A 27,973-nucleotide genomic window follows, 5' to 3' on the forward strand; every position below is an offset into this window, starting at 1 on the left:
TTCTTCTCATATCTAACTCAAAAAACATAGCACTATACCAGCTACTAGGAAGACAATTAACTCTCTCCCAGCCGAAACCAGGACACCCTGCGAGCACAAGGTGGGGCTCACCCCGGCACGCTCAGTACGATGCTCCTGCCCGGCTCTTCCCCAGCCTTTTCCCAAGCAGAAGTGCGTGTTTTACACTCAATTTGTTGGGAACCTAGTGGATACTCCACCCTTTCTCTAAAGGAAGTGCTACTCCAATAGAGGCAAAGGGGATGAGAGATTTTATGTCAGTTTTTAGGAAGCTGAAAGACTGGAGCCTGTCTAGCACCAAAAAGGAGAGCAGCTCTTTTTACCAACTAAAGCCTCGGCTCCTTCAGCTGGAAGACAAAATAAAAAGGGCATTTGATGTCTTGTGTGCAGGCTGGTCTGCATAGTCTCCATTTTCATAAACCAAGATTGGAGCCAAGCTGTTCCAAACGGCCCTGCAGAGAATGCAAAGCCGCCAAGAGCCGGACCGTATGGCTGCCCTGGGCAGACTGAGCTTCGACACACCTGGGGAAACCCGGAGCAGCTCCCCAGTGTGCACCAGGCTCAGCTCATTAACATCAGCTCAACCTCATGTTTCTTCCACTGAAACTCAGACAGATACCCCCGGTCACTGCGTTCTCACAGACTGGAAGAGAAGAAAAAAACCATGTTGAGATTTCCATGACCCCAGCAGCACAAAACCAGCCGGTTTTCCCCCGCTCAGCTGCGCAGTGCCTGACCCATGCCCCTGCATGCCAGCCTTGCCGCAGCAAGCAGCAGAAGTCATGGGAACATCACTGCACAGGTTTTGCCTTTCTCCAGCTCATCTTCCCAGGGAACTTCCTCGGCTGTACAGACACCTGCTGAGTCTGCTTTTTTTTTTTGACTTGAGCTACACACTTCCCACTCAGGTCTCGCAGCCCAGATTCCGTCCCACTGGTTGTCAGCCCACACGGAGGAGCTGAAGCCCTGCAGCTGGAAAATGCCCCCTGCTCCTGCACCGAGCCTGGAGCCAGCCCTTACAGAGCAGGCACATAGCTGCGGTCAGCTTTATATAGCTCCGTGTCTGGCATTAAACATTCATGCCCCTTATACAGCGAACAGAAAAACACAGACTATGACTGGCTCTAATGAAAATTTAATCCCGGTGTGGCAGTGGGAGCTGACAGTGAGCCCTGGGAGGTGACAGGCAGAGGGGATTCGGATGCCTCGCAGAGCCGCGTGTCTGGGGGGGAGCCACCCCTGAGCAGTCCCAGTGCCCGCATCCCTCAGCATCGGCCGGAGCGCAGGCGGTGAGGATGGGTGACCGGGAGGCTGAGCACACCGTGCCACGGACAGAGCTAGAGCAGATAGCCAGCAAAATTTCAGATCTAAATAAATGGAGAGAGATTTTTAGTTTCCATGGGTAAGATTTTTATTCTGCTTCATTATCACATGTTTTCAATTCCAGGTGGTTTTTCTAGTATAATTTTTGAAGTTATGTTTTATTACAATACTTACATGAGAAAGGTCTTCACATACTCAGTAATGCAAGTACTACAGCTTTTACTCTTCCTTTCTTTTGGGGTTCTTTTCCGGCTGGTCTCCTGTTTCTTCATACGTTAGCAATGCCTCTGTTGGGTTTTTTTAATTTGTATTTTATTTTCCCTTTTCAGTTTGGAAATCAGTAATACAACTCATCAGGTAACTGTTTGTCTAAAAGGTAACATTTTGTATTTGTCTAGTGGTTTTTGCAACTGTTCCACCAGGTTAGCATGTTGAGGAAATTGCACATCTATATGTGCAGCACAGCAGACAGTTTACGGAGATTTATTTCTTATGCTCCTCCTTTAAGAAACACGCATTTTCTTCAGGTATTTTAAAGGAATGTCTTCCTGATCTCAATCAAAGTGGCAGAGTAGTCCAACATAAATTAAGCTTTCTGTCTGAAAGTTACGGTTTTCATGGTCAGCTTTAGAACACGGGAAAAAAACAAGTTAAGGTCTCTTAAATACAAGTATTTGGAAAACCTGCTGTGTCTTTTGGTTGGAAAGCACTGAAGTTTATTCCCTGTAATTCAGACAAACACAACATTACTTTATTACAATCATTAGCTTGTAGGGTCGTATCTGTAATGACCGAAAAAAGCTGGGAGTCAAACACACCAATGCTCCTGGCAGCACATCTCCTGCCTGCCCTGCCCCTCTCTAAGCTCATTGCCGGGTCGTTGTGCCCACTCCACTGGGAATACTGGGGTGGGGGGGTAACTTTGGGCGCACGCAAGGCAGCAGCATGGGATGATGCACCATCCGCTCCTCTCTCTGTCCAGCGAGGCCAGGGCAGCGCTGGCGATGGAGCACCCGGAGCTGGAGACCCCACGGGGCCGCGGCCGTCTCACCCCCCCTGCGCCGTCCCCAGAGCCCTCCTGGTCCCTCCAGACACGGGCGGCCAGCCCATCTCCTTGGAAATGGCAACGGTGAGCAGGCCTGCTGAATTAAGCATGAGCTGTAATTTAATCTCGTTAAAAGAAAGAAACTCGGGAACCTTACCTGGCGTTGCGGGAGGCTCAGAGCATTGCTGGGCTGAAGGCTGCAGCCTGCTGTTAGCTGTAACAGAAGGATATAATTGCAATGATTTATTTATGAGACTTTTAAAGAACATGGTTGCAACACAACCTTAAAACTGATATACTATAATTCTCATTAGATAACAGGTCAAATGACAAAGCGTAATGTTTCCCTGCTCTTCGGTGCTTTCCTAGGGAATAGCCTCAGAACAGGAGGCAGAAGTTCAGGAGATCGGCAAGGTATTGCTACTCTCCCCCAAATACCTGGTTCCGAGAGCACTAGTGAGGGGTGCCTGCTGCCCCTATGAAGAGCCTTCACCAGAGGCTCGGGGGGGTTCTGCAGGTGATGGCAGAATGGGCTCGTGCCGGCCTTACTGCCCATGACCTCCCACACCAAACCAGTCCCCAGCACTTCAGCACAAAATTAATGAAAACCTCAAGGGCTTTAATACTGGAGGTGAAAGCCTGGACAGGGCTGCGCATCCAAAAAGGTCCTGAAAAGTCCTGAAAGGATTTAGATACATAGCCACGCTTACCGTCAGCTTCACATGAATCCACCTTCTCCGGTTCATGACCCGCTTGCACAAATCACCCACATTGGAGGCAAAGCAATTTTTAACTGGAAGAACCATGATGTCTGTTTGGTTTACTTTGCTCAGCCAATACGTCATTCACCAAAATTAAAAATAATTAGGAAAAATGTTCCAGGTGGGCCCAGGCAGGGTCCACAGACTGGGGGTGGTGGGGGGTGAGGCCAGGAGAGAGGTTCACCCCCCCGGCCACCCGCACCCAGGCAGGTCCCTCACACCAGCCAGTGAGAGAGGGAGGGGGCAGCCGGGGCCATCACCCCCGCAGCCGCCCTGGTGAACAGCACCCGCCTGCCCTCCCAGCCACGCGCTTGTGTTAAAAGTTACCCTAAATGAAACTTACTGACACAGTTAGAGACTGCAAGCATCTCTATTTTGGGTGGAAGCCACATGATTTTTTTTTTAACTTTCTCTTTTAATTCAGCTGCCAACCCGAGAGCTGGCTGTGCATGGCTGGACGGGTCCTGGACACGGGACACGCTCAGCGATGGCCGTGCCTGCCCTCCGAGGAGGAGGCCACAGACAAACCCTCCTCTGCCTCCCACCAGTGCCCAGCCGCCCCGTCCACTGCTGCACGGGCACCGTATAGGGGGGTTGCATGGGCAAACGTAGATGTTTAATTCTGTCCCCAGATGTGTTGCTGGTGACAGCGAGTGCCTTGCCCAGGTCTTCCCCCAAAAGGTGTAGCGTATCCAAACATAAATTATTTACACACTGCAACTGTACTTCACAGGAGTGGTTGAATGCTGAGTGAAGTAAATGACTGAATTAACTGCAAACATCACCTTTGCTTTGGAATTATGGAGCCTGCTTCTCGGTAGATAATTTTACACTGCTCTGGCTATGAGCGCACACGCTGAACCTGTATCCCGAGGCCCCTTTGACATTAAAGATCCTCTATGACGCTGGGATGTGAAGGTAGCTGAACCCAGCCCGTCTTTCTCCTCCTCCGCAGAGCCTGCGAAAGCTCCTATTTGGAAACGTGTTCCACATCTTCACCTTTGAATGGACAAGGGTGTACTTCAGGTTTCGCGAGCCGTACTCTGACCTGGCCTATGCTTTGGAGGCAGGAAAGGTAAATGCGGCAGCGCAGCAACTGGCACTGTCTCCTCAATGTCTCGGACACTCGCGGGAGCTGGCAGCCAGCACTGGGTGCCTCAGCACTGCACATGCCTGCTCCCCACGCTCTGCACGCCTGCATTCTGCACGCTGCATGCCCGCACCCCACACCTGCACCCCACGCTCTGCATGCCTGCACCCCACATGCTTCACACCTGCACCCACGCTTGCACCCACACTTGCAGCCCATGCTCCGCATGCCTGCACCCCGCACTCTGCACGCTTGCACCCCATGCCTGTACCCTACGCTCTGCACACGTGCACCCCGTGCTTGCACGTCACGCTCTGCATGCCTGTACCCCACAGCCCGCATGTCTGAACTCCACGCTCTGCTCGCCTGCACCCCATGCCTGTACACTAGGTTCTGCACGCCTGCACCCCACGCCTGTACCCTATGCTCTGCACATCTGCTCGGCTGAGCTTTCTCCACAGGGGCTTCCAACTGCAGCCACACACCATAGCTGTCCTGAGCAAACCTCCAGCTGCCCTCGCAGTGGAGATGCTGAAACGTGTCTGGAAGCGGGATGAACTGTCCTGATCAAGCAGCATGCTGCAGACACAAACTTTAAATACCATGGTATTAAATGCTTCCAAGGTGAAGGCTCAAGAGAGAAGCAGCAGGTTGCTGTATGTGGGCACAAATAAGTGGTACTTGCCTCATTTTGGGGGGAATTACAGTTACCTACTTCTTACTGCCCCACCTTGAAATCAAACAGGTGAGTTTACTTAAACTTTCATTTACTGAAAGAGGGAGGTTTTCTTCTTCCTTATTTACCATCATAATACTGGCCCCCAAAAAGAAGAAGCCCCCAAAAAGAAGATACACACTTAAAATTGCAAATACCCTTAACCCTCCAGGAGGCTAAAATGCTTTTTACAAATGCAGGTGAATCTCTCTGGGTTCAGAGGCTCTGTGGCTGCAGAGAGAACGACAGCCCTGACGTGCGCAGCCAGCATGGCTGGGAGCAGGCATGGTCACCCTCGTGCACTGCCCCACGTCAGCCCCATGCTGCCTCAAGACCCTGGTCCCTTTGCTGTGAGGCTAAAGGAGAGAAAAAATAAGCCATGGTGCTTCTAGGCATACGTGATACCTGGAGCTTGGAGCCCTTCCCTGCGGCTGCAGCGCTGCAAGGGAGGGACCCCTGCCCGGGACCTCCCCTCCCCAGGAGCACACAGGCAGGGCCACCCTGGAGTCTTTTCTTGCAGAAAGGCTTCTTGGTTTTAGGCACATAAGACCTTTTTCAATTTACTTTTCCATTTACCTCAGGAGCTGTCAGCAGCGCTTCTGATTTCCCATGGAGAAAAGAAAAATTACCCTCCTGACACTGACAGCAGGATGGCTCACACTGGCCAGGGATTGCTGCTATTTCCCGGAGACTGACATGCTAGTTCAGGCTCCTTAGCACTGGGGAGCATTGTCTTTCTGTTTCTAGGGGGGAACAAGAACCATTCTGATGGCTGTACAAGCACACATCATCAAATACCTGCTTTTTGTAAGAAACACAGAATATACTCACCTGGAAAGGTAAGAAGCTGAGCCTTCCCATGGGACATATGGAAACTATTTCCTTGCATTATTTGGACTAAGACAGACTAGCACCAGCCTCTAAGTTCAACCAAACTAGACCCAAGTTCAGGTTTGCAGCTACAGGTGGGAATTTGCACGCAGGAGCAATTCTTGTCCGTCTCCCAGACAAGGCTTTTTCCCACCAAAATGTTTGGTTTTGTAACAGCGGCGCTTGCTCCCTCGTCCCGCTCCCCGGTGCCGCGGTCCCAGCCTGCGGCAGCACGTGGGCAGCATCAACGCTGCACAGCTGCTCACCAGGCTGCCGGCCGACGCCAGCCCCGGGTGCCGAGCGCACCGTGGGCAACTTTGGGAAGGGGAAGGCAGAGCTCAGCCCTGGGTGCCGGGGACATCCACGCAGCAGCCCCAGCCGGGATGAAAGCCCCCGCGGCAGACGCGTCGCCCCAGCACCCGGGAGGCATGTCCACGCTAGCAGCGGCGACGGCGCTGAGCGAAGAGTGGGAAGTTGAAGGACGATGGGCACGGCTCGACGCGCAGCTGCCTTCTCCACAAATCCCCTCGGGTCTTTGCATTCCCACCTGTGGCTGCATGGTCCTCCCAGCCACCAGATACCCCAGGCAGGGCAGGACCTCTGGGGTCCAATCCAGCCCTCCCTGGGAAGGGGCCCATTTCACACTCAGGTTCAGCCTCGGGGCTGGGGTCTCTCAGCATCCCTGAGGACGGACCCTCGCCCCTGTCTCCTGCACTGCAGGCTGTGCAGGATAAGCCGGCAGGAGCAAGGGGAGGCGCTGGCTGCAGCCCTGGCAGACACCCTGTGGGCAGCAGGAGGAGGTGGGAGAGCGGTGGTCTGCCTCGTCACCGCAGCTGTCCACGTTACGCCAAGCCAAGACTACAAAGCCGACAACTTCACGGAAAGAGTGAGTACGAAAACGCCTTCTGCAAACAGGATTTTGTTTAAAGACATGTTTGGCCTGAAATTTCTCAAGGCAAGCAACGTCAAATCTCATAAACCTCTTCCCTAACTCACGGTACATCACAAATTGTGAGCACTTCAGACCCACATCCCAGCTGCAGCCTGTAAGACACTTCTGCCTCCTCACAGAGGCTTTAGGTGAGCCCAGAGGCTGCCGTTCCCTTTCATTAAAGGCTGATCTTTCTTCTCCCGTAAAAAGGAGAAAGCAGTTAACGTAAAGCTGTTCCACTAACTCTTTGTATAGAGCTGAACTCCTCAGTTTAGGAAGGGGCAGAGTAGACTCTTGCATTATTCTTTCATTTGTCTAAAGGAAACACTGGATTAAAAAGCTTGGCTTTTTGGTACAATTAATGTCTCCTTTACAACATCTTCCCCTACACTCATGCCCGACAGATCCAGCTGTTTGAGTTCTCTGAGAAAGCAGCAGCTCAGGAGTTCATCTTTGACCATATAAACTGTGTAAGTATGGGATATTTGCTTTATTCTGGTTATTTTTTTTGCTTGCTTACATCTTATTTCCCATTCAAAAGTGGACCTCGTAGAGATCAATGGTATCACCTTCAGCAGGACATTCAGACTGTTAACATACAGTTAGTGCATGGATCAGTTTTAACTTTTCCTATCCTGCTCCCACTAAAATCCCTGGGACTTCACCCACCGATAGCAGCACTCTCAGTCCACAAACACTGAGTAAACAGCAGCAGCGTTTTGTACATTACACAAATACAAAATACAGTTCCTTGCAACTTTAGCAAAAATCTGTGAAAAAAAAGTGTACAAAACCAGTTTAGCCAATGACTGGAAATTTCTTCTTTCTGTTTTTTTCCATCTGATCCTATTCAACAATATTAGTTACAAAATCTTCCCAGAATAACACCTTATTCATTTGGCTCAACATAGTCACCTAAGGTTGTATTAAAGCAGAGGAATTGTTTTAATTAAACATCATATACCTGCCATAATTCCTCCCCTTGTGATTACTTATTTCTTGTTCCAGTTCAAAGGCGAAGGAAGTCATGGAGTGATCCTATTTTTATACAGTTTAATTTTCTCTAGGACACTTGCAAGGTATATTTCATTTTTTAAACATTTTCCTCTAGTTTAGTTACATCTTCTGAAACCGTCTTTTCCTTGTTTTACTTAAACGTCCATTCTCAGTCGAATGTGGAGAAGCAGCTGTCCAAGACGCAGATGCAGCTGGCTGGTTTACAGCTACAGATAATTGTACACCCCGAGCATCTGCCTGCACATCCAGGAGCAGGCAAGGAGGGGCAGCAGAGAGGAGAGAAACCCTCTGCATACACCGCAAAAACAACGCACTGTGTAAAACCAGGAGTTATCCCACTGACGGCAATAGTCACTGTCACAGTCAATTAAACTTAAACAGGAAAATCACAAGAAGTTTATTTAAACACAGAAGAATTCTGCCAGTGTGACTATGCTGGCAGAGGTGACTGATACGGTCTTTCTAAACCTGATGTAATTAGATTTGGGTAAAGATGCTTTAGAAACATACAGAGGCATATTTATACCAATAGAAACCATGATTTATACTAATGTGACACTATGATAGCTACTTAGCAAAAAAATTGCACCGCTACTTCAAATAGTTGTGTTCAGGCTACACCTGGGTGCAATGGAGGCCTTCCAGCAGTAATTGCAGTGAGGGAGATCCCGGCTCCGTCTGCAGGGGGTTTGAATCTGACCCTGAATTTGAATTTTAATGGGAACAGATCTGAAGTGCAAGAGCTCCAGCTGAGCATAGAACTGCTGTGTCAGGATAGCACTACTGTGGCAACAGCAAAGAGAAATAAAGGAGTCCGGAATTTCCTCATCTTTGCTGTTAATCAGACAGGGATGTACAGCGACCACCTCAGGCACTGATCCGGATGCTGCCGTAACACTTTGTGCTTGGTCATACAGGGTCCAAGAAGATTTAGGCTGCGCAGCAACTCCTCTGTTAAAATTCAGTTTTGGAAACATCACCTGTACACAGGTAAGATTAGCCTAATTTCTCAAATTTTCTTCTTTTACTATCATTACATTTGATTTAGGAAAAAATTCTCTCTTGTTACTCCAATGAAAAAAAAAGCATAAGGCCACAGAAGAATATTTTGCAAATTTTAATCGTGACTGTCCATTTACAAAATGGATGACGATGATGATAATAACAATAATAATAAAGCCACAGGTAGTCTGGCGTTCCTCTGCTCGCAACAGGCACGACAGAGCTGGGAGCGGGACGCCAGTTGCCATTTTGCAGAGGCCTTTTTCCCCGCTGCCTCGTGGCATGACCATGGGCCGTTTCCCCGCAGGCTGTGCTCAGCCTCCTCCTAACGGGGCGAGCGAGCCCGCACCAGCTCGATGGTGGCCAGGAGCCGGGTCCCAGCGGCGCGGGCGTCGAGGCATGGCGGCAGCGGGTCCCGGTGGGCTACCTGCGCTGGGGCAGGGCGCAGGCGGAGCGGCAGGTGAGAGCTGGCACGGCCCCGCGGCTGGGGGGGCCGTACCCGCACGCCAGACGCCACGGCTTCGGGGACAAGGAGGGCATTGAACGCCGGGCTTCACCCCCTCTGCCCAGGTGAGCCCTCGGCTGCGGACACCTCGGCTGCCCGTCTGGCTGTGCGGCATCTCCGGCAGGCACAGCGTTCTCTTCGGGACAGACAGCCTGCTCCTCTCCGACTGGAAAAGGGAGAGGGTCTTCCACCTGTACTTCTACAACGGGCAGCAGGAGCAGACAACAACAGCCCATCTAACGATAGGTACGCACCGAGCTTGCCGGGGGAGGATATGGGGTATGGATGTCGCATACGGACCATGCATAGAACCCTGTATGTGTGCAGCTAGGTGGGTTGCACATCGAATTGTTCTGTATTTAATGTATACATACATACACTGTATATGTTACTAACCTTTCCGGAAAGTGAGGAGCCTCCTCCGAACAATAGCGTAAAAAGACACAAATAAAAACCTGGCTTTGAAAGGACCCTGGCCATTTTGGAAGGCGTAATGCTCTCAAGCAGGCGGCCCATTGCTGGGAAGAGCTATAGGAGTGTTTTCTATAGAAGTAATAACTCCCGAGTCCCTGCGTAAACTCCGGTTCAGTGCCACCCGCCCCCCAGCCCCCAGCTGGCTCCTGGGGATGGTGGGTGCTCAGCACCGGGCGAAGCTGAGGCCGTGCCGTCCTCCAGTGCCGGGGGTGAGCGGGGCTCCGGTGGGCAGGCGCCGGCTGAGCCGCCAGCGGGACAGAGTCCATCCCACCCGTGGAGCACGCAGCGGGGGCAGCCACTGGGCTCACCTCCCTGGGCACAGAGCCCGCGGTCTCGTCCCAGCATGGGGCCCACTCAGGACTTCGCCATTTCTTCCCCTACTCCCCGATGTGGCCAAAGAGCTTGTATTGGGGAAGGGACAGTTCTTCAGGACACAAGATGCAGCTGGCGCTTCTGCGTTAAATACTTGATACAGATGTCCTGTTTAAAACCGTGTTTCATCTTCCGTTGCTGTTAAGCCCCCATCAGTCCAATATGAATGCTCTGCTGACTAAGTGTCCTAGAACAACCAGTAGGAGAAGGAAAACCCACAGACACCCACCCCTCCCATGGGACAAATCCCAGGAGAGAGCGTTCCTGTAAGTGCAAAGTTTAAATAAAACAGGAAGCAGAATTGTTTCATGATTAATTCCAAATTTGTAATAAACCTACTTCTAATGCAGTGATGCTGGCATGCAGGATGGGTTAACAGCCTGTTTTCAGCATCTAACTTAGACTTAAGTTGGTATTTTCCTGCCCAGCAGCCAGGTGCCACCATGGCCCTCATTCCCCTCAAGTTTTAAATCCACACCAGGAGGAGTGAACTGCTCCTTGTAGTATCAATTGGGTTGCAAACCAGGCTCCGTGCTTAGGATGCGAGTTTCTTGTTTCTCTGTGCCACTGTGCACCATTGACCTTCACTTTGTGAATGCCCAGCCCCTTTACCTCGCTCTCCTTTCACTACGGCATTTAAAGTAAAGTAAGAAACTTGAAAACATTACACTAAAGGCTGAATTTGCAGGAAAGAAGGGTGAATCGAGATTCACAGTCATGATAGGCAGCATGGCTGCAGATAAGGATGTGCATATGTGTTCAGAAAACAATATGCAAATGTACCCTGCAAGGAATCGAGAGCTGTATTTATAGCACCTGAATTTCCTGAGATGGGGGCCCACACGGCGGGGGCGGCCGCCCCCACCAGACAGGGGAGGCCAAGTCAGTGCTGCCCCGAGCTCCCTCCTGGGGCAGGGTGGGCAGCACACCTGCAGCAATCCAGCCAGTTCTGCTTTTAACCTTTTCGGAAACTTTTTTAAGGGGGGTTGGGTTTTTTAGACCTTTTTTTTTAACTGCGTTTCCTTTTCAGACACTCATTCGCATCACTGGGAAGAGGACCAAAGCGAAGACCCAAGCGGCCCAGAGAAGAGGCGTCCGTCCGTGGAGATGGCAATCAGGACCAAGTGGGCAGGCGCGACCGTCAGCTGGAACGGGACAGACCCCTTCTTCTGAGGAGTCCCCGCATCTCCCAGTTGCTGCTGACTCCACCAAACACTGTGGTCTGGAGGAGAAAAAACACTTTCACCCATAAAACAGCCTTCAGCGCCTGGAGCGCTGTGAAAGCCTGCGCCCCTGAGGAACAGGCGCTAGCAACACTGCCTTACTGCACACATTCTCCAGGTGGTAGGATGCAGGTTCTTCTGCTTCCCACGACAGCTGGCAGAAAAAGCAAAGAGAGTGGGAATTTGCCTTTCTCCGTGCCAGGCAGAGATGTTAGAGAATTCAAGGTGTCTCTTGAGTGCTGTGGAAATGAAATCGATATTGAGCACTGACAATACTGTGTGCATCTAATTTATTTAATCCAGTGTGTGCAACTAATTTAGCTGTTTGCAACAAGTAAGGTTTCCTCCCAGCTCCCTGCAGCTGTGACTTCTGCATCCGGGTCTCTCTCCTGCTTCAGCGACAGCTCAAGTGCAGACCCCGGCCGGGTTGGCTCACAGAGCTACCCTGCATCCCACACACCAGCAGGGAAGCACAGCTCGTACATGGGCACCGAGGCAAAAGAAAGTCTCATGAGGTGCTCCTTGCTGTGATTTCAACAATTTTACTGACTCTGAGTGTGGCCAAGTCCTGGCACCTGTGGCAGCCTGGCGAGCACAGGCAGGGCACATCGCTCCTCACTCACATTAACAACTTTCCACTTCCTTTTTTATAGACATCACCCAAAAAAGACCTATTAGTCATACCAAAATGTGCGTTGCTGATGACAGCTGTACTGAGAACAACAAACCTTTCTGCAAGCAGTCCAGAAGTTTGGTTTATATTATTTGATCTGAATTAAAAAGTGGTCACAACCAGCCTGAGATTCAGCCCAGTCAGGGCGAGGAGCCTGCTGGTGAGCAAGCTAACATGGGGTCTGCGCTTGTCATTACTTCCCTCCCCCTTCTTCAGTTTCTGCTAAATTCAGAGCTCCCCTGAGCGCGTGGCATCTCCGCTGCAGAGCTGTGGTTTAGCCGAAGCGCTGCAGCCCCCCGGCACCCTCAGCCCCGGTGACACTGTGACAGGCATGCCACCACCGCCCAGGCACAGGCACCACACAGAAGGGCCTGGGGCAGGGCTGGCAGCACCCAAAAGCTGGGGGGCACTGGCAAGACGGCAGCGCCCAGTGCCGGCCGCAGAGCTACCAGCACAAGCCAGAGCTGGAGGGTGCGGGCAGGTGACAGGCAGCCTGCCTGCAGGCAGGAGGGCACCCTGTGCCCCCATCCCACCAGAACCTCCTGCCAGACTGGGGGGGACACGCTGCCCACCCAGCAGCACCGAGGGCTGCCCGTGGGGGCTGCACGCTGACTTTCCTGGCAGGTAGGGAAGATGTCAGCTCTTCCCTGCGTGGATGTGCCAGCATATGTTAAGTCTCAGCTGGGTGCTGCCGCGTCCCTCCCAGCCACCCACCCACCGCCCTCCCCATCCCGGCCACGCAGCTTCAGAAAGTGGTGGAAACGTCCGTCACCCGCAAGGTCCCTCTCCTGCACGGAGCTGGTCACGATGGGTGGTGGGGTCTGAAGCTGCAGAGGAGACAAGCAGAGCTCATGGCTCCATTTACCACCGTTTTACAAATCACCTTTTTGCTGCAAACAATTATTCCTATGGCATAGACACAGTAACCTACGGCGTTGCAGGGAGCCAGGCTACGGTTATCTCCAGAGACCAGGGTCTTTTTTAGCAGAGGATCAATAACCGGGGAAGTCGGTGGCAGCCTCATACCTTTCTGGCACTTACTTGACCAGCTCAGTCTGACTTGTGCTTCCCCATTTATTCCAAGCAGAAGAAATGGTCTCTATTCAGAGCATCTTTAAACCAGACACCAACCTTCTAAAAACTATTTTGTACATTATTTATTTAAGAGGAGTCTTTGGGGCTGCTGAAAAAAAGTGGGATAGCCACATTCTGACCTTTAAAAAATATAATTATATATATATAGCTTAAATAACATATTTTTAAATTACCCTGTATTATTGAAAGCACAGAAAAAACATATTTTATTTGTATAAACATCCACACCGTTCCAGTCTATTTGTGAAAAGGCTCTTATTTTTCCTCTTCCCTATACCACAGAACATATAATAAACCACAAACCAAGTCAGAGGTCTTCTCCAAGACCACAGGACTATTCTGGCCTTGTTTTCATGCCAGGTCGTGGGATCAGGGCGGGAAAGGACTCAGCACTCCAGGATGCAGACTAGAATCTCAGGGACTGTTAACTTTGATTTTCTAATCTCAAAAGACACACTCATATGCCTATGGCAAAGTTTCTCAACAGCTTTTGCAACCCAAGTTTCCCATTTTGTTTTGATAAAACCTACAGATAAAAAAGAGGGAACTTCCTCAAAGCCTTAATAACTCAGTAGTCTTTTTTAGTCTATATATCATACGTCCATATAATTTCTAGAGAAAATGGTACAAATGTCTCAATTATACCATGTCTGAATCTATTAAACTTTTTTTTTCCCAGCAGTTAGTTATCAAGAGTTTCGCTTTCTGTTGTGAATTCAGTTTTAACGGGAACTGGTTTGGTGAGACATTGGTGAAGATTTTAAGTGTAATTTTATGATTACTCCACCATCTACGAGCAAACACTCTTCTTTATTCCTCAATCTTGCTATAATAGGAAGGGGATTTTGGAAGATTTCTGTCCTGAGACTTCAGCGTCGTCACTTCTCCAGTGAAGTTTATATCTGGGGAACGAAAACAGCCCAACTTCTTTCCTTGTCTGGTCCCCACACATGAAATCAGAACTAAGAAAGTATCTCATTCTATGTAACACTTCAAAAGAGCCCAAAACACTTTTCATTGTTCTTTCTCACATTTTTACCACTGCAACCCGCCCCGTAAGCATCGCATCGGCCTGCGCCCAGCTCTCCTAACGCCCGCTCCCGTTTGCAGGAGTCACCTCCGTTATCCCAGTGCGATCCCACGGGTCCGTAGCCACGCGTGCTGGCGGGTGCGATTCTCGGCGGCGACCACCCACCCACCGAGGAGTCAAAGGCAGCCCCCGAGGGGAGATATCCCTCACACCTACCTCTGAGGGAGACGTCCCTCGCACCCCCGAGGGGAGACGTCCCTCACAGACGTCCCTCGCACCCCGAGGGGAGACGTCCCTCGCAGATGTCCCTTGCACCCGTGAGGGGAGACGTCCCTCGCACCCCCGAGGGGAGACGTCCCTCACAGACGTCCCTCGCACCCCGAGGGGAGACGTCCCTCGCAGATGTCCCTTGCACCCGTGAGGGGAGACGTCCCTCGCACCCCCGAGGGGAGACGTCCCTCGCACGGCACCCCACGCTCCGCCAGCCCCCGGACCGGCCCCCACTCCTCGCTCGGAAGGCTCTGGGCACGGAACGACAGGCGCTTAATCACCGCCGCCGCCGACAGGCGTTCAATTACCGCGGACAGCTCCTCTTCCCCGCGCAACCGCCCCGCCGCCCTCCCTCCTCCTCCTCCTCCCGCCGTCCCCGCCGCTCCCGCCGCTCGGCGGAGGCCCCGCCCGCCCGGAGCATGCCGGGACCGGGGCGGAGGCCGCGCGCAGCCGCCGCTGCCGTCAGCGCCGCCTCCCTCCCTCCTCCCTCCCTCCGGCGGCCCGGCGCGATGAGCCGCCCGTCCTCCGCCGGCCCCGGCGCTAGCAAACCCTGCGGCAAGCAGCAGCACGCCCCGTCCCCCGCCGTGCCCGCCGCCGTCCTCCCGGGTCCCGGCGGGGCGTCTCCGCCGCCTCCCCCCCCTCCTCCTCCTCCTCCTCCCCCCCCTCCGCCGCCGCCGCCGCAGCAGCAGCAACAGCAGCAGCATCACGAACTGACCTCGCTCTTCGAGTGCCCCGTCTGCTTCGACTATGTGCTGCCGCCCATCCTCCAGTGTCAGGCCGGGCATCTGGTCTGCAATCAATGCAGGCAGAAGCTGAGCCTCTGCCCCACTTGCCGGGGCTCCCTCACCCCCAGCATCAGGAACCTGGCCATGGAGAAGGTGGCCTCGGCCGTGCTCTTCCCCTGCAAGGTAAGGAGAGGGGTTTTTTTAGGGGGATGGGGATGGGGGGGGGGGCCCGGGCGGCCCTACCGGGCCGCCCGGGCCCCCCCCCCCATCCCCATCCCCCTGCCTTCTGTCTCAACGCTTTCCCCTAGTAAAAAAGGGGAAAAAAAACTTTCTGTCCGAGTGGCAAAGTTTGGGTGTTGGTGGCTCGCAGTCAGGTTAGGTTCCCCCTCCGCAAAAAAAAAATAAAAGCGCAGCGGAAAAGCTTACTCATTTGGGTGTTTCGGTATAAACGCGGCCTCGAAGCGTGGCGGGTCGGGGTTTTTTTTGGTTTGTGGTTGTTTCTTTTAACGGCAAAGAATCCTCTACCTTCGTGGTCTTTCACTTCCAAAACCCTGCGAACCAGCTGGGGTAGGTACAGTGTCGTGTTTGGCCGCCTCTGTGCTGGCCTCGGATTTGCACGCCGAGCGGACTGAGGAGGGGAGAGCAGAGCGATGCAGAATTTCCCGCTGGGCTTATGTCTCGCCTTCGTTGCTAGTTCGATAGAGAAACATTGCAGCTCACGAGAAGACTTTAAGGCGCTTTCTAAGGTTCATCCAACGTAAGCAATAGCAGGTTCACTTGGCAGTTTGTAGAAGGTGATGATTTGGCATGTACAATAATGCCCACGCTGAAGACACCTGAGGCGTCTCCTCCCACACCAGCACGTGGGACTTGTCCAGACCCACTGCAGACAGCAAAGCTGTAGCTCTGCAGCTTCATTCTCTGCGGGTCAGAGTCCCCTTCCTCCCTTTCTTTCTTCCCCGTCATAAACACTGAACAGTAAAAGGAGGCACTTGCTGGCCTCCATGAGCCTGTTTCATGGTTCCGCAGGTTTCTAAAGTAAAATAAGATGATGGGAGCGCCACCAGCCTTTAAAAGCAAAAGTTCTAGTGATTCTTTCTAATTCACTGAAAATCCGGCTCTAAATTTTGTCCTAGTATTTGGCATAATCAGTAGATAAAAAGGACAGACTTCCCCCCCCCCCCCTAGTTATTTTAAGCTATGCTGGTGCTCAGTCTTAAAAAAGGGTTTTATGGAGGTAGCAGAAGTTCTGTTCATGTCCCTCTTGTTAGTTCTCTGCAGCCCTCCTTTGGAAGGGCAGGGGCTGGTAAGCTGTCAGGTCAGTAATTACATCTGAATTATTCTTTTTTCAAGTCTGTTCTCTCTCAGCACTATTTCACATATTCAGATTAAACATTTAAATCTCTTTTTTTTTTTTTAAGTGAGTTTTCTATTTAAAAGAACTAGATGAACTGCTCTAAAGTGCACATCCTTCCTAATAGACATTCACCAGGATGGCAGATAGATACGTACACGCAGGCAATGCTGAATAGGCCCTTTTTCTATCTTCCTGGAGCCCCTTGATCCTCATACCTCTGTAATATCAAAAGCACTTTAAAACCACAGGCTGAAGTGATGGAGGGACAGATACAGGAACTGCTGGAGCCATCGCTGATGTGGAATGTGAGAAGAAAGTTTTAAAATATAGAGCTGTCCATGGAGAACTGTGGTCAGGCTGGCAGTGGAACCGATGCAGCCAGAGCGGGCCCTGCTGGGCTCCAGCAGCACGTGGCGAGCTTTCCGGTGAGAGCTGCGAGCAGGCACTCGCCACCTCTGCCTGGAAAAGCCAGTCCCTAGCAGCAGCTTTCCCCGGCCGGCCCGCAGGAGCATCACTAAGGATGCGCAGGGAGTAACGGCACCTCCAGAGGGAATCGTCTGTGTCGATTCTTGCAGCATGGTGTGGTCGGTGGTGAAAGCCCCGTCTGCCTCAGGGGGCTGGCTGGGTCACGGGATGGGATCGCTGCCTTGCGGAGCTTTTCATAGTGTGGGGCTGTTTTACCACTTGCCCTTGAACGGGGGTCAACCTCACGGTGGCAGTAACAGATGGAGCGCAGTGGTGGGACACAGGTCCTCTCTGCTGAACACAGCAACAAGTGCAGCCAGCCACACGCCCAGCTGTGACCCAGTCTGAGCCCAAGGGAATACAAACAGCCGGCGCGGGTTTTTCACTGAAACGCTGGCCTAGTTCTCGTTTTCTAAAGTCTCTTGTCGGTCTCGTCTGTGGCAGCTAGTTTTCCCTGCTTGTCCTTAATGAAACAGATGTATCCAGGCTGGAGCGGCTCCCCGGACCAGAGTCCTCACAGCCCTTCATTGCACCGAGGTGCAGCTCTGCTGCCCGCAGGATGCCAGTCTGTCCAGCAGCTGAACTGCCAGGCAGGACTCCTGCCTGCTCATCCCCACGCTTTGGGGGTAAACAAAGTGTGGGAGAAGGAGGAAAAAAGCCTACAGACTCTCCCCTGTAAAGAGAAGAAGATGAGATGTTCCTAACTTTACCTGTCAGATGTTACTTTACTCGCTTGGTAAGAGGAAGATTTCTTAAGCCCTTAATTATGGGATTGGCTTCTTCACCCCTTGAGGTTTACTTTCTCCATGGTTCGAGAAGTAAGCACCAACAAAGAGAAGTATGTATAAGAACATACACACACCCCCATGCCATATCCCCCTGGGAGAACTGAATAGCAATCCCTGTGTCTGTCAGGCAAGTTCTGGTTCAGGTGCATCAGCTGTAAACACTCCTCCAGTTTGGCGTTCTCTAAAGATAAATAAGAAGGCCAGCAGATGTCAGCCAGTTAAGAAAAGAGCATTTCCAAAAATTCCTCCCAGTATTACTCCTGTGGTTGACGTTGTGCTCTTCAAAGCAGTGACCCAGAGGAGGAGGGATGCTGGTGAGGTTTACAATGTGCTGGGGATCGGGCAGCTCAGCATCTTGGTTACGGGGCTGTGAGTGTTTTGCCTTGACCCGGGGGTGTTTTGGTGGTCTCTGCAGTAACCCAAGGCACAGGTCTGTGCTGGTCGGCACATCAGAGGCTGCTGCTGCAGCCAGCAGGAGGTCGCGGACTGGGCTCACGCCAGCTCGGGGCTTGGTTTGGTTTCTCGATACAGTGCCTGCAAGCCAGTTTAGAGCTGGGAGAGCTGGAGAGGGACTGAACCAGCAGTGGTCGGCGTGCTGCACCTCGCAGCTACCTGGCGAGATGCTAGCACAGGCAGGAGCCCTGGGCTGCAGCGCGTGGGAGGGGACGGCCGGGGCAGCCCCCGGCCTCAGCTGCGCACAGGGGCACTGGGCAGCACTGCCAGCAGGATGTCAGGTTCCCCCACGCCATGCTGCTGCGGTCACACGTGCACCTGTGAGTTGTCTAGCTCAGACCCGAAAACATGGTGCGCTCGGAGCCCCGCATCCCAGACCGTGCTGCGGTATGACCGGTGTGGGAGTGTGCATCCTCCCCGCGCACCAGCATCTGCTCGCGAGCTCTCCGCCCCTCACTCGTCGGGCACCCAGAAGCTCCTCGCAGAGGCGTAGATAAGTCTCTGCTCCTCTTCCCTCGCACACCCTCTCTTTTATGTGGATTTTTTTTTGCCATGAGCAATTCCTGCTCTCCTGCTTTCACTGTTCCCAAGAGCCGCAAAGTGAAATTAGCACACGTTAACACTTTTCGCTCTCACTTCTTGGGCACAGAAACAGCAACACGCCGTCAGGGCTGTAATTCTCAGTCGGTGTTATGTAGGTCGCAGCCAGCCAGCGGGGAGGTGGCCCACCGTGCCCCTCGGTGGTGGGCGTCCACTGGGTGCTGCAGCAGCACCAGGGGTTTTGGCAAGAACTGCCCCGCTCTGCAGCCGGCACGCGGCAGCTGACCATGCACCAGGGCCTGGCCCTGGTCTGACTCACCTGTGGTTTTTACCACGTTAAGGGAACCTGATGTAAGCTTTTGGGAGGCGAGGGGGAAGTCAGAGTTCCAGAAAATGCGAAAGAACAAATAGAGACAGTGGTCTGTCCAGAGGAGGACCCTGCACTTCCAGAGACAACTATGAATGGCACTCGAAATAAGTAGGACTGAGACACAACAGTGCAGAGCCAACAGAAAATGGGGATTTGGTGTTGCCTGTGGCTCTAGTTACTTTGAGGGTTGTTCTTCTTAAAATGCTTTAAGAAAGAATTACAGTTATTGCATCTCGGTGCTTTACAGGGCTTCTGGAAAAAAAAAATATATAGGAGGATTTAAGTCGTAAAGTCACAGTAAAGTTACTGAAAACGTAAAATGGCTTTTAGTGCTCTAAGCAATCTGCACAAGATAAAATGCACTTCATAAACACACTCAAACTCCTAATTAATAAGTACCAAAAGGAATCAGCTGTTTTCTTTCACCTTTTAAATAAGTACAAGTGGAAAATAATACAAAGGTGCTCTCTAGTTATGAAGCTGACTTAATTTGGATATAGGTTCTTCCGTAACTTTGGGGGTTTTGTCCAATACTGGCTATGAAAGAAAATAAACCTTATGAATTGGCAGCTTCCTGAACAGACACCAGAATCCATTTTCACAGCAGTTGTGTGAGGTACGCTGTGATCATTAGCTGCTAAACTTGGAACTGTCACCTGGCTAACTGAGCAGCATAGGGTGGGAGAGGTGTTTCTCGATTTAACCACTTCATCCAAAGTCTATGAGAAAACAAACTGTGAGTGTTCTCTGTTGTCATTGGCAGAACGGCAGTCCTCGCGTAACCACGAGTATTAGCCGAGGTCTGTGTCCTGCCGTGTTTTGCTAGCCTTTTGTGGTGGGACTTGACAAACAAAGATGTTCATGCTTGAGTGATCTTAGCATGGCCACGGAAATGACGTGGGACCAGCACTCCTCGTCTACCCTGTGTAAAACTGCAGGCAGTTCCTGCTTGCATTTCAGTTTATAGTAGAACTTACCTCCAACATACATGGGCAAAAACTAGCCCAACACTAAGGAAAGAATATCCAATAGCAAATTCAGTGTTTACACACTGATAGGAGCCCAGTTGGGCAGCTATATGGATGGCATTTAGCAATGTGTGATAGGGAAAAAGAAAAAAAACAAAACAAAACAAAAACAAAACACACAAAAAACCTCCACCAAAAATCCTGCATAGGTACACCAGTGAATTGTCACTGCTGTGATTAATTCAACCTAACAATGAGTTTTACTTATAATAAAGGAAATTTACTTTTCTAGTTATTACATACATTTAAAAAAAAAAATCTAAGTACACAGGGCTTGATTTTTCAGAGGATTGAGACCCCATTCTTACCAGCCTTCCTAGGAGTGGTAATGCTCTGCATCGTGGAAGCTAGGGCAGATACCTCGCATGAAGAGAGTCTTCCGAGATCCTTGAACACAGCCATCTCTAACTGGAGATACTGCCGTGTTTCTGAGTCTCCAGATGGTCCTGGTCCTTTTGAAGAAAAGTGAATCCAGTAAATTCATTGTGCTGTACTCTTACACTTTGCTCTGTGGAAAAGTCTTTCTGTACTTCACAACCATCACTTTGTGTTTAAAAAGTGGAAGGCATAGTGAGACTGTATATAAGCTAACAAGTCTTAAATAATACCAGACTAATCACTTTAATTTTCTTTAGACGGGTGGTAGGAGGTAGGCAAAGACCACTGCTGCTACACTATCAGTTCAAGGGAAAGTATGAGAGGTTTCCCATGTAAGCAAACAACTTGCAAATAGAAATTGCATAGTCATGTTATTATATACAAATTTACTCCTGTATACTGCCCAATGCTGCTTCTACAGCCTCTTCAGAGCTTTAATTTAAAAAAAAAATTATGTCATTTTAAAGATTTTAAGCAAATATACTAAACCTCAATAAGGTCACCCTTCCTATTTCCAAGACATAGTAGACTCTAATAAAGCCGTGGGATTTTTTTCTGATAAAAATGCAGTTTATTTTGGTTTTAATTGAACAGACATCCCTTACACACAGGGGTCTGCTTACATCACCCTACCTGCACAGGTGCATCGAGCTTGCATGCTCTATGCATGAAATGACACAATGTTCGCTGGTCCTTTCCCATGTGAACCACAACAGCAGACCCAGCACTGCTGGCAGAACAGAGTTTATAAATGCGCTCTGCCAGGCAGCTGGCTGTGACCCAAGCCGGTTTCCTCACTGGTGCGAGGCTCTGGAAAGCACAGAGGCTCGCTGTTTTCTGGGCTGGACCTCACCGTGCATCCCTGGGGGAGCTCCCTAGGGTCACTGCTAGACTGGGCTAAGCATCTGTACCCAAGGTTCAACGAATACTTCGGAGGGCTGAAGGGATCTTAAAAGCAGGGACAGAGGTTTTACAAAGCACTGGAGTAGAGAGAAGTATGAGAGGGTCTCAGTCCTTGTTGAGTCCGTGAACATTGCTGATGCACATACAGGAGCAGGCAGGCATCTTCTTTCCAGAAGCATTATTTGTATCTTACACTACTTCTATACTAGAGGGAGAGGCTGCTGGCTAGAGCAGGAGGGATTTGGACTTGGCAGTCTATTCCCAGCTCTGCCACTGATTTCCCATGTGGCTTCAGACAAGTTACTTTAATCCTGTGTCCCTGCCTGCCTTAATTTACAGGGTTGATAATACTGGCCTGCCTCTGCTGAACACTTTCAAGCTTAACTGGTGTTTTCCAAATGCTTTAGGACACTCAGAAAGCTATCCTGTCAAAGTGAAATTCAGAGCAGCACACGCAGAGTGACACACGTGGCAAAAATGTGGCACACTAAGCTATGTATATGGTGATGAGCTCTGAGCTGACTGCTTCCTCTTAGGAAAGAGAATACAGTGCTAAACAAACGACTACAAAAACAAGTACATAATATTTTCTGGCATGGAATACCAGAAATTATGAGAAGGGCAATGAAAAAGCAGAAAACAGCCATGCCAGCCCAGGCATTAGTAGCATACCTGCACTGTTAACACCGTGCGCAGCCCTGGCTCCCCGTCTCAAGGACACGGTAGAGGTGGAGAAGGTGCACAGGCCACATAGCTCAAAGGTATTGTATAACCTGTACACAGGGAGAGATGGAGCAAGCTTTTGAGGGCTATGATAAAGATGAATGACATTTGCAAAGCAGCACAAAGACGGCAAGTCAGTTTTTGCTGTTCATGGTCTCCCACTGTTGGTAGGGCTCCTCACCAAACAAAAGCCGCAGCGATGGGTTTGGGAGCACACGAGCACAGGTACTTCTCACGGGGAAGGGCAAAGCCAGTGCTATTTGCTCGTCTTGTTTTTAAGCTCTCACTTCTGTACTCACCACTGGTCGCTTTTGTGTAGATGGCTGCTTCCGCCCAATGAGCAGCTTGTATATTCTTACTATTTTTGTTAATTAGGTTAGACTCGGAGCTGCTCTTCAGCACCTCGCACAATTGAAACGTTAACGAGGGTAGGAACATGGGAAACACCAGCAGGCTGGTGGGGCTGCGCGTGTACACGTACCTGGGTCGCTGCATTGCGCGGCAGGGCAGCAGGCATGGCAGACGGGCGCATTTGCCGTGATGGGGCTTCTGCCTTTGGCAGGGGGACGGCTTGTTTCACTGTAGCGCCCTGCAATAAAGCCACTAGCAGAGGATTAAGCAGCAGAGGCAGACACAGTAAGTGAAGGCCCACGTTAACTCTTTATGGCTTATAAAACAAGCTCCTCCAGACGCACAACGTCGAGGTTCTGTCCTGGTATTCCTAGCACCGTGCTCACAGCATGGGTGATTTGCACCTTGGGCATTTAACCCTTTGAGCTGAAACTTCTTTCAGACATATTAGCCCAGAAATAATCATTTATACCTTGGTTATATCTGTCCTCAAGGAAGTGTCATAGCATCCATAAGCAGCCGTGCATGCATGTTGTAATGTACATGCTCGTGTTAGCAGTGGAGTTGATATTGCTACAGATACCTACAGACTGGGGGAGCTGTGCTCTTGGGAAGAACAGGAGAGACTTTTTTTCCTCTATGGAGGTAGCGTCAAAGCAGTATCGTCACTGTGGACAACTGAACTGACCGTAGAAAAAGGAAGAGCATCCCCGGTTGTTTAAAGCACATTAACCCTCCAAATTGCCCAATGACATTAAGAGAAGTTAGAGGGTACCTACTTGTGTGCTAGCTTTATGCTTGGTGAAAAATCATCCTCTCCCTTTCCACTTCTCACAATTGCAGTGTTGAAACTGTTCCAGTGTTTAAAAAAAGCTGTGGGGAATCTGCATTTGAATTTAATGGGAGTGCTTTTGTTCTCTGATGGTAATAAGGTACATCTATTAAAAATACTTCACTCTAGTAGCTGTTTGCTGAAACTAGAATCCTTTGTTCTTTTTAAAGAAAAGAAAAATCCAAACCAGGACCACTTCAGCTGATCTGGACCGATCAGATCTAACTACAACAGCAAATCTAACTACAACTCAGCCTTACAATCCATTTTACTAAGCGCTTGCATTAGAAAAAAAAACAACCACAAAAGACAAGAAGAATCCATTTTTAAGTGGAAACAAAAATAAGTAAAACTCAGCTCTGAATCCAGGGCTAAATAGAAGTATCTAATGTAAAATTTGCAATGAGAACAAGAGTTCTGGTTGATCACCAGTGTTTCCAGTTGACAGGTGGGAGCAGCGAACACTAGTGCTGGTGCCTTTCCTGACAGCTTGTATTTGGTCTTTTTCCAGTACGCCACAACAGGCTGCTCTCTGACACTCCATCACACAGAAAAGCCAGAACACGAAGACATCTGTGAGTATCGTCCCTACTCCTGCCCATGCCCTGGTGCATCCTGTAAATGGCAGGGATCCCTGGAAGCCGTGATGTCCCACCTCATGCACGCCCACAAAAGCATTACCACCCTTCAGGGAGAAGACATCGTTTTTCTTGCCACAGACATTAACCTTCCAGGGGCTGTTGACTGGGTGATGATGCAGTCGTGCTTCGGTCACCACTTCATGCTGGTGCTGGAGAAACAAGAGAAGTATGAAGGTCACCAGCAGTTTTTTGCCATCGTGCTGCTCATCGGCACCCGTAAGCAAGCGGAGAACTTTGCATACAGACTGGAGCTGAACGGCAACCGCCGCCGGCTGACCTGGGAGGCAACGCCTTGCTCCATCCACGACGGGGTGGCTGCAGCCATTCTGAACAGCGACTGCCTAATTTTTGATACGGCTATAGCACACCTTTTTGCTGACAACGGAAACCTTGGCATTAACGTGACTATTTCTACATGTTGTCCGTGATGTATTTGCATAGCTAGCAAAACCTAGGCTGTCTGGACATAGTGCTTTACATTCACGAAGGGTTTTCTTTTTGTTCCGTTTTTTCTTAATGCTATTCAACTATGTCATTGTGTATGCTAAGGTTCCTAACTTGCCAACATTTTTAACCTTGGAGAGAAGAGGAACAAGAGTGTCCTGTAAGTAATATGAGTGGGAAAAGGTCTTTTTAAATTCTTGGGTGCCTTAGGAAGATTCCCCCCACACAGTCACCTTTTTAAATTTAATTATATTCTATTTAAAGAGTGCTTCCATTAGACATGTGGCTTAAGAGACCTGGAGGACTGCATTCCCATTTGGAGCGCAGCTAAAAGCCCTTTCGGCAGGAACACTGACTTTCTCTCTCGCTGGTGAGCTTTAATAACAGTTTTTAGTAGGCGGGAAAGGAAAGAAATCCAAGCAACCTCTCACAAGACAAGTTGTGACTCAAAGGGGAAGAACAGGTACTTCAGTGTTGCTACTCCCATTTCCTGCTACCTTATTAAAAAGGGATGGGCATTGGATCATTTGCTGCATTTTTAAAACAAAATAGGGGAGGAGGAGCTGGGGTGAAGCATGGCAGAGCATGGGAATTGCTGGCTCCTGTCTGTTTTAGGGGGATCAGTGAGCCCAGCACACAGTACAACTGCTCACAGCCAGGTACAAGTGAAAGCAGGAGGCACACATCTAATGTATCTCGAACAGCTAGAGCCAATAATATAGAAATACGTGCAAGCTGTCCACATGCAGCTTCCCTTGGAGACATACTTGACTATTGATTATTGTAAAAGACTAATAATTTAGCAAGAGCTTTATGGCCAGTGTCGCATCATTTGCTATTTAAGTTTTGTTGCCATATTTACTTTTATTTTGTAATAAATACTTTGCAAAAACTACACTGCATAGCACGCTGTGCTAACATGCGTGTGCGTGACAGTAGCTATGACTTCCCGGTTACTTTGCGCGCCCTGGCTCGCTGGATCTGCTGGGCTTCCTCCTGCGCGGGCTAGCTCACCCAGGCGAGCGGCAGGACGCCGCAGGGCCGAGGGGGTGCTCGCCCCCGCCACCTCCCAGCCCTGCTGCCAGAGGGCCACTTTGCAGCACAAGCAGGAGAACCAGGTGGGGATTTGAGTCCCAGGGGCAACAGTGACAGCCTGACTCATGCAAACTGAAATCACGGTCTGTCACCGAAGCTGAATCTGCCTGCAGCCTCCCCTCTGCAACCAGAACCTTCTGTCTGATTCACTCAAGCAGAATACTAGCTCCACATATGGCTTCCCTGAATATTAAGATGTTTGCCATTTGGAAAAGGCAAGGAGTTGTGAGGTGATACAGTCTGCTGAGTTATTCAGTGGTAGGAAGCCTCACGATAGTAGAAAACTACATGTAAAGTGACAGATGAAGCTTGGTGTGAATAAATATAATGCATAGGGAGGAAAAACAGTCCTAACTGCATCCCTCCAGGGAAAAGCACTTTGGAGTTATGACAGAGTCCCATGCAAACGTCACCTAACTGGTAGCAGTCCCCAGAAAAGTGCACAAGAGAATGACGAGGACCACATCAGCAAAGAGAAGCTTGTCCCAGCCTTGAGAATTTGGAAGTGACCACAGGAGAAAACCTCCCAAGGAATTACTCTAATCTTTTTGTATACAGTTCCTATAAAGATCCTACATTTGATCTCAGTTACATTGTGCTGGCAGCACTCCAGCAGCATCAGCCGAGTAAACTAATTTACTCCTGCTTAAGCAGGATCAAAGTCAAGCTCTGGCTCTGACAGGTGTTAACACCTGTGCTTTCAGCAGAACTTGTTAAGCAACAATTCCTAAGGATTTGATTCATTTTCCCATATTTCAGCAACATTTATAGTGGAAGATAATTTTTCTTACTGACAGTTGGGACATAACAGCTTTTTGTGTAAAACAAAACTCCGAGACATGTCTTTGATTATAGCAGGATTAATGAAATTAATTACTCCAGTGTTGCCTATAACCCACATTAGATAAATTAACACACATTATTTCATTAGGTCTTTCCACACCATTCAGTTCTGAAGGAATGGCAAACTTTCATTATATCTCACACCAAAAAGACCCCAACACCCAGTATCTTTTCTGTCTGAAACCAAATTTAGGATAAGGAATACCTCAGCTGGTACTGCCAAGAAGCAATGTGTTTCCTCTTCAGATCAATAAATGAACAGGTGACATTCATTCCAGCAGTCGACAAAGCATTTCAGGTTTTCTTCTCTATGCAGCAGGGCACAACACAGCTGGTACGACTTCCCGAGGGTGATGTCTGAGTACCAGAGGCAGGAGGGGCTTGCAGGGCACCAGTACCTTGCCAAGGGAAGTGGCAGCACATCAGTAAATGTGTGAAAGTTCCTCTAAATATTCAGAAAAAAGTTACTGAGGCCAGCCTGGTTTTCTTAAAAAAACTCCTGACCACCAACGAAGCAACCTGACTTTGAAATGGACGATGAAACGTACCCAGAGGAAACTCTGCCCAGGAGCCGGCAGCAGCCAAAGAGCCGCAGCCGGCAGACCTCCCTGCCATGGGGAGCTCTCCCGCTGCCCAGCCGGGCTGCGGCACACAGCGTGTGCCCAACAGCCCCTCTCAGCTGCACTCCAGCACCGCCTGGGAGAGGTTAACTGCACAAGGCGACACGAGCGACCAAGAGTTGTCCCTATGAAGCGGTTTTTCTGTTGAGTCGCTACGCTATATTGTTGACAGTTCTCCCGAAAAACAATTTCTGCTTTAAACACAAAGAAAAAAATGCAAAAACTCCTAGGGACTGATGAGTTTATAGCAAGAGCATGGCACAACTTGAGCGGTTCCCACCCGCGGCTGTGCCAGCGTTGGGCCGTGTGCTGTTAGGACAGGCACTCTCCTCCAGCCGTGCCACAGCCAGAGGTGAAAGCTGCGGCAATACCAGGATCTGCACCAACCGACACGGGAAGCAACGTCCCAGGACCCCAATGCTATGGGGAGCTATGAGCACCAACGCCAGCCGAGCAGTGTGTCCAAACGCGGCACTAATACCACCGGCTGCACCTCAACATATTCCTTCCAGTTTTAAAAACGAGCGACTTGCTTCTTTTGCTGTAGAACTCACGTGCTTGTAAGACAACTGCAAGTTCTTATAAAAAGCCCAGATAACGTAGCACATACACGCTGTCCTAAGGTGCGCCTAAAGCCTGCGTTTGTTTGCAATTGACGTTTCTGAAGAAAACTGCTTTCTTTTGTTCTCCAAGTGCAAATTCCTTGGAGGGATCCAACCGCCCCTAGCCCTACAGGAGAAGACAGCGACAGATCCGCAACAAGCCTATGACACCAACGTGAGAAACCTGCCCGGGCAGGTGTTCCGGGGCAGTTAGGAGCTCATGCCCAAACAGCCGAGCCGCACCGGGGTTTGGAACCCGCCTTTCACCTCCGGCCCAGCTCCCATTCCACGCAGAAGGCTGCGGCTCGGCTCCAGCGCTCCCTCGGATCCCCAGCAGCGGCGGGACGGGGACGGGGACGGGCCCCCCCCCCGCTCCAGCCCGCACCGCGGCCCCGGCACGG

The 27,973-nt window shown here is 50.4% G+C and overlaps 2 protein-coding genes and 2 long non-coding RNA genes across 4 annotated transcripts; 2 read left to right on the top strand and 2 right to left on the bottom strand.

Annotated features, from left to right (window-relative positions):
• The first annotated feature begins 1 nt into the window (after window position 1).
• MINDY4B (MINDY family member 4B) lies at window positions 2–11,442 on the top strand. Its single transcript, XM_069792994.1, has 12 exons — window positions 2–1,420; window positions 1,671–1,698; window positions 2,324–2,470; window positions 4,103–4,222; window positions 5,700–5,791; window positions 6,543–6,708; window positions 7,158–7,223; window positions 7,762–7,832; window positions 8,688–8,760; window positions 9,080–9,232; window positions 9,343–9,523; window positions 11,154–11,442. Exons 1-12 carry the CDS (start codon window positions 1,314–1,316, stop codon window positions 11,294–11,296), a joined length of 1,347 nt encoding a protein of 448 aa, XP_069649095.1. The 5' UTR covers window positions 2–1,313; the 3' UTR covers window positions 11,297–11,442.
• On the bottom strand, window positions 8,826–15,256 carry LOC138686924 (uncharacterized). The gene is made up of 4 exons (XR_011326269.1): window positions 15,130–15,256; window positions 12,792–14,016; window positions 11,449–11,585; window positions 8,826–11,345 (listed from the first exon to the last, which is right to left on the bottom strand). It is a non-coding gene; the product is annotated as an uncharacterized lncRNA (long non-coding RNA).
• On the top strand, window positions 14,903–25,307 carry SIAH2 (siah E3 ubiquitin protein ligase 2). Its single transcript, XM_069792989.1, has 2 exons — window positions 14,903–15,322; window positions 23,839–25,307. The coding sequence occupies exons 1-2, from the start codon at window positions 14,924–14,926 to the stop codon at window positions 24,394–24,396; spliced, it is 957 nt and encodes a 318-aa protein (XP_069649090.1). The 5' UTR covers window positions 14,903–14,923; the 3' UTR covers window positions 24,397–25,307.
• LOC138686925 (uncharacterized) lies at window positions 23,273–27,971 on the bottom strand. The gene is made up of 3 exons (XR_011326270.1): window positions 26,556–27,971; window positions 23,983–24,117; window positions 23,273–23,368 (listed from the first exon to the last, which is right to left on the bottom strand). It is a non-coding gene; the product is annotated as an uncharacterized lncRNA (long non-coding RNA).
• Window positions 27,972–27,973: the final 2 nt, after the last annotated feature.

Source organism: Haliaeetus albicilla, chromosome 9 (genome assembly GCF_947461875.1).
Source record: "Haliaeetus albicilla chromosome 9, bHalAlb1.1, whole genome shotgun sequence".
In the NCBI taxonomy this organism is placed as follows: domain Eukaryota; kingdom Metazoa; phylum Chordata; class Aves; order Accipitriformes; family Accipitridae; genus Haliaeetus; species Haliaeetus albicilla.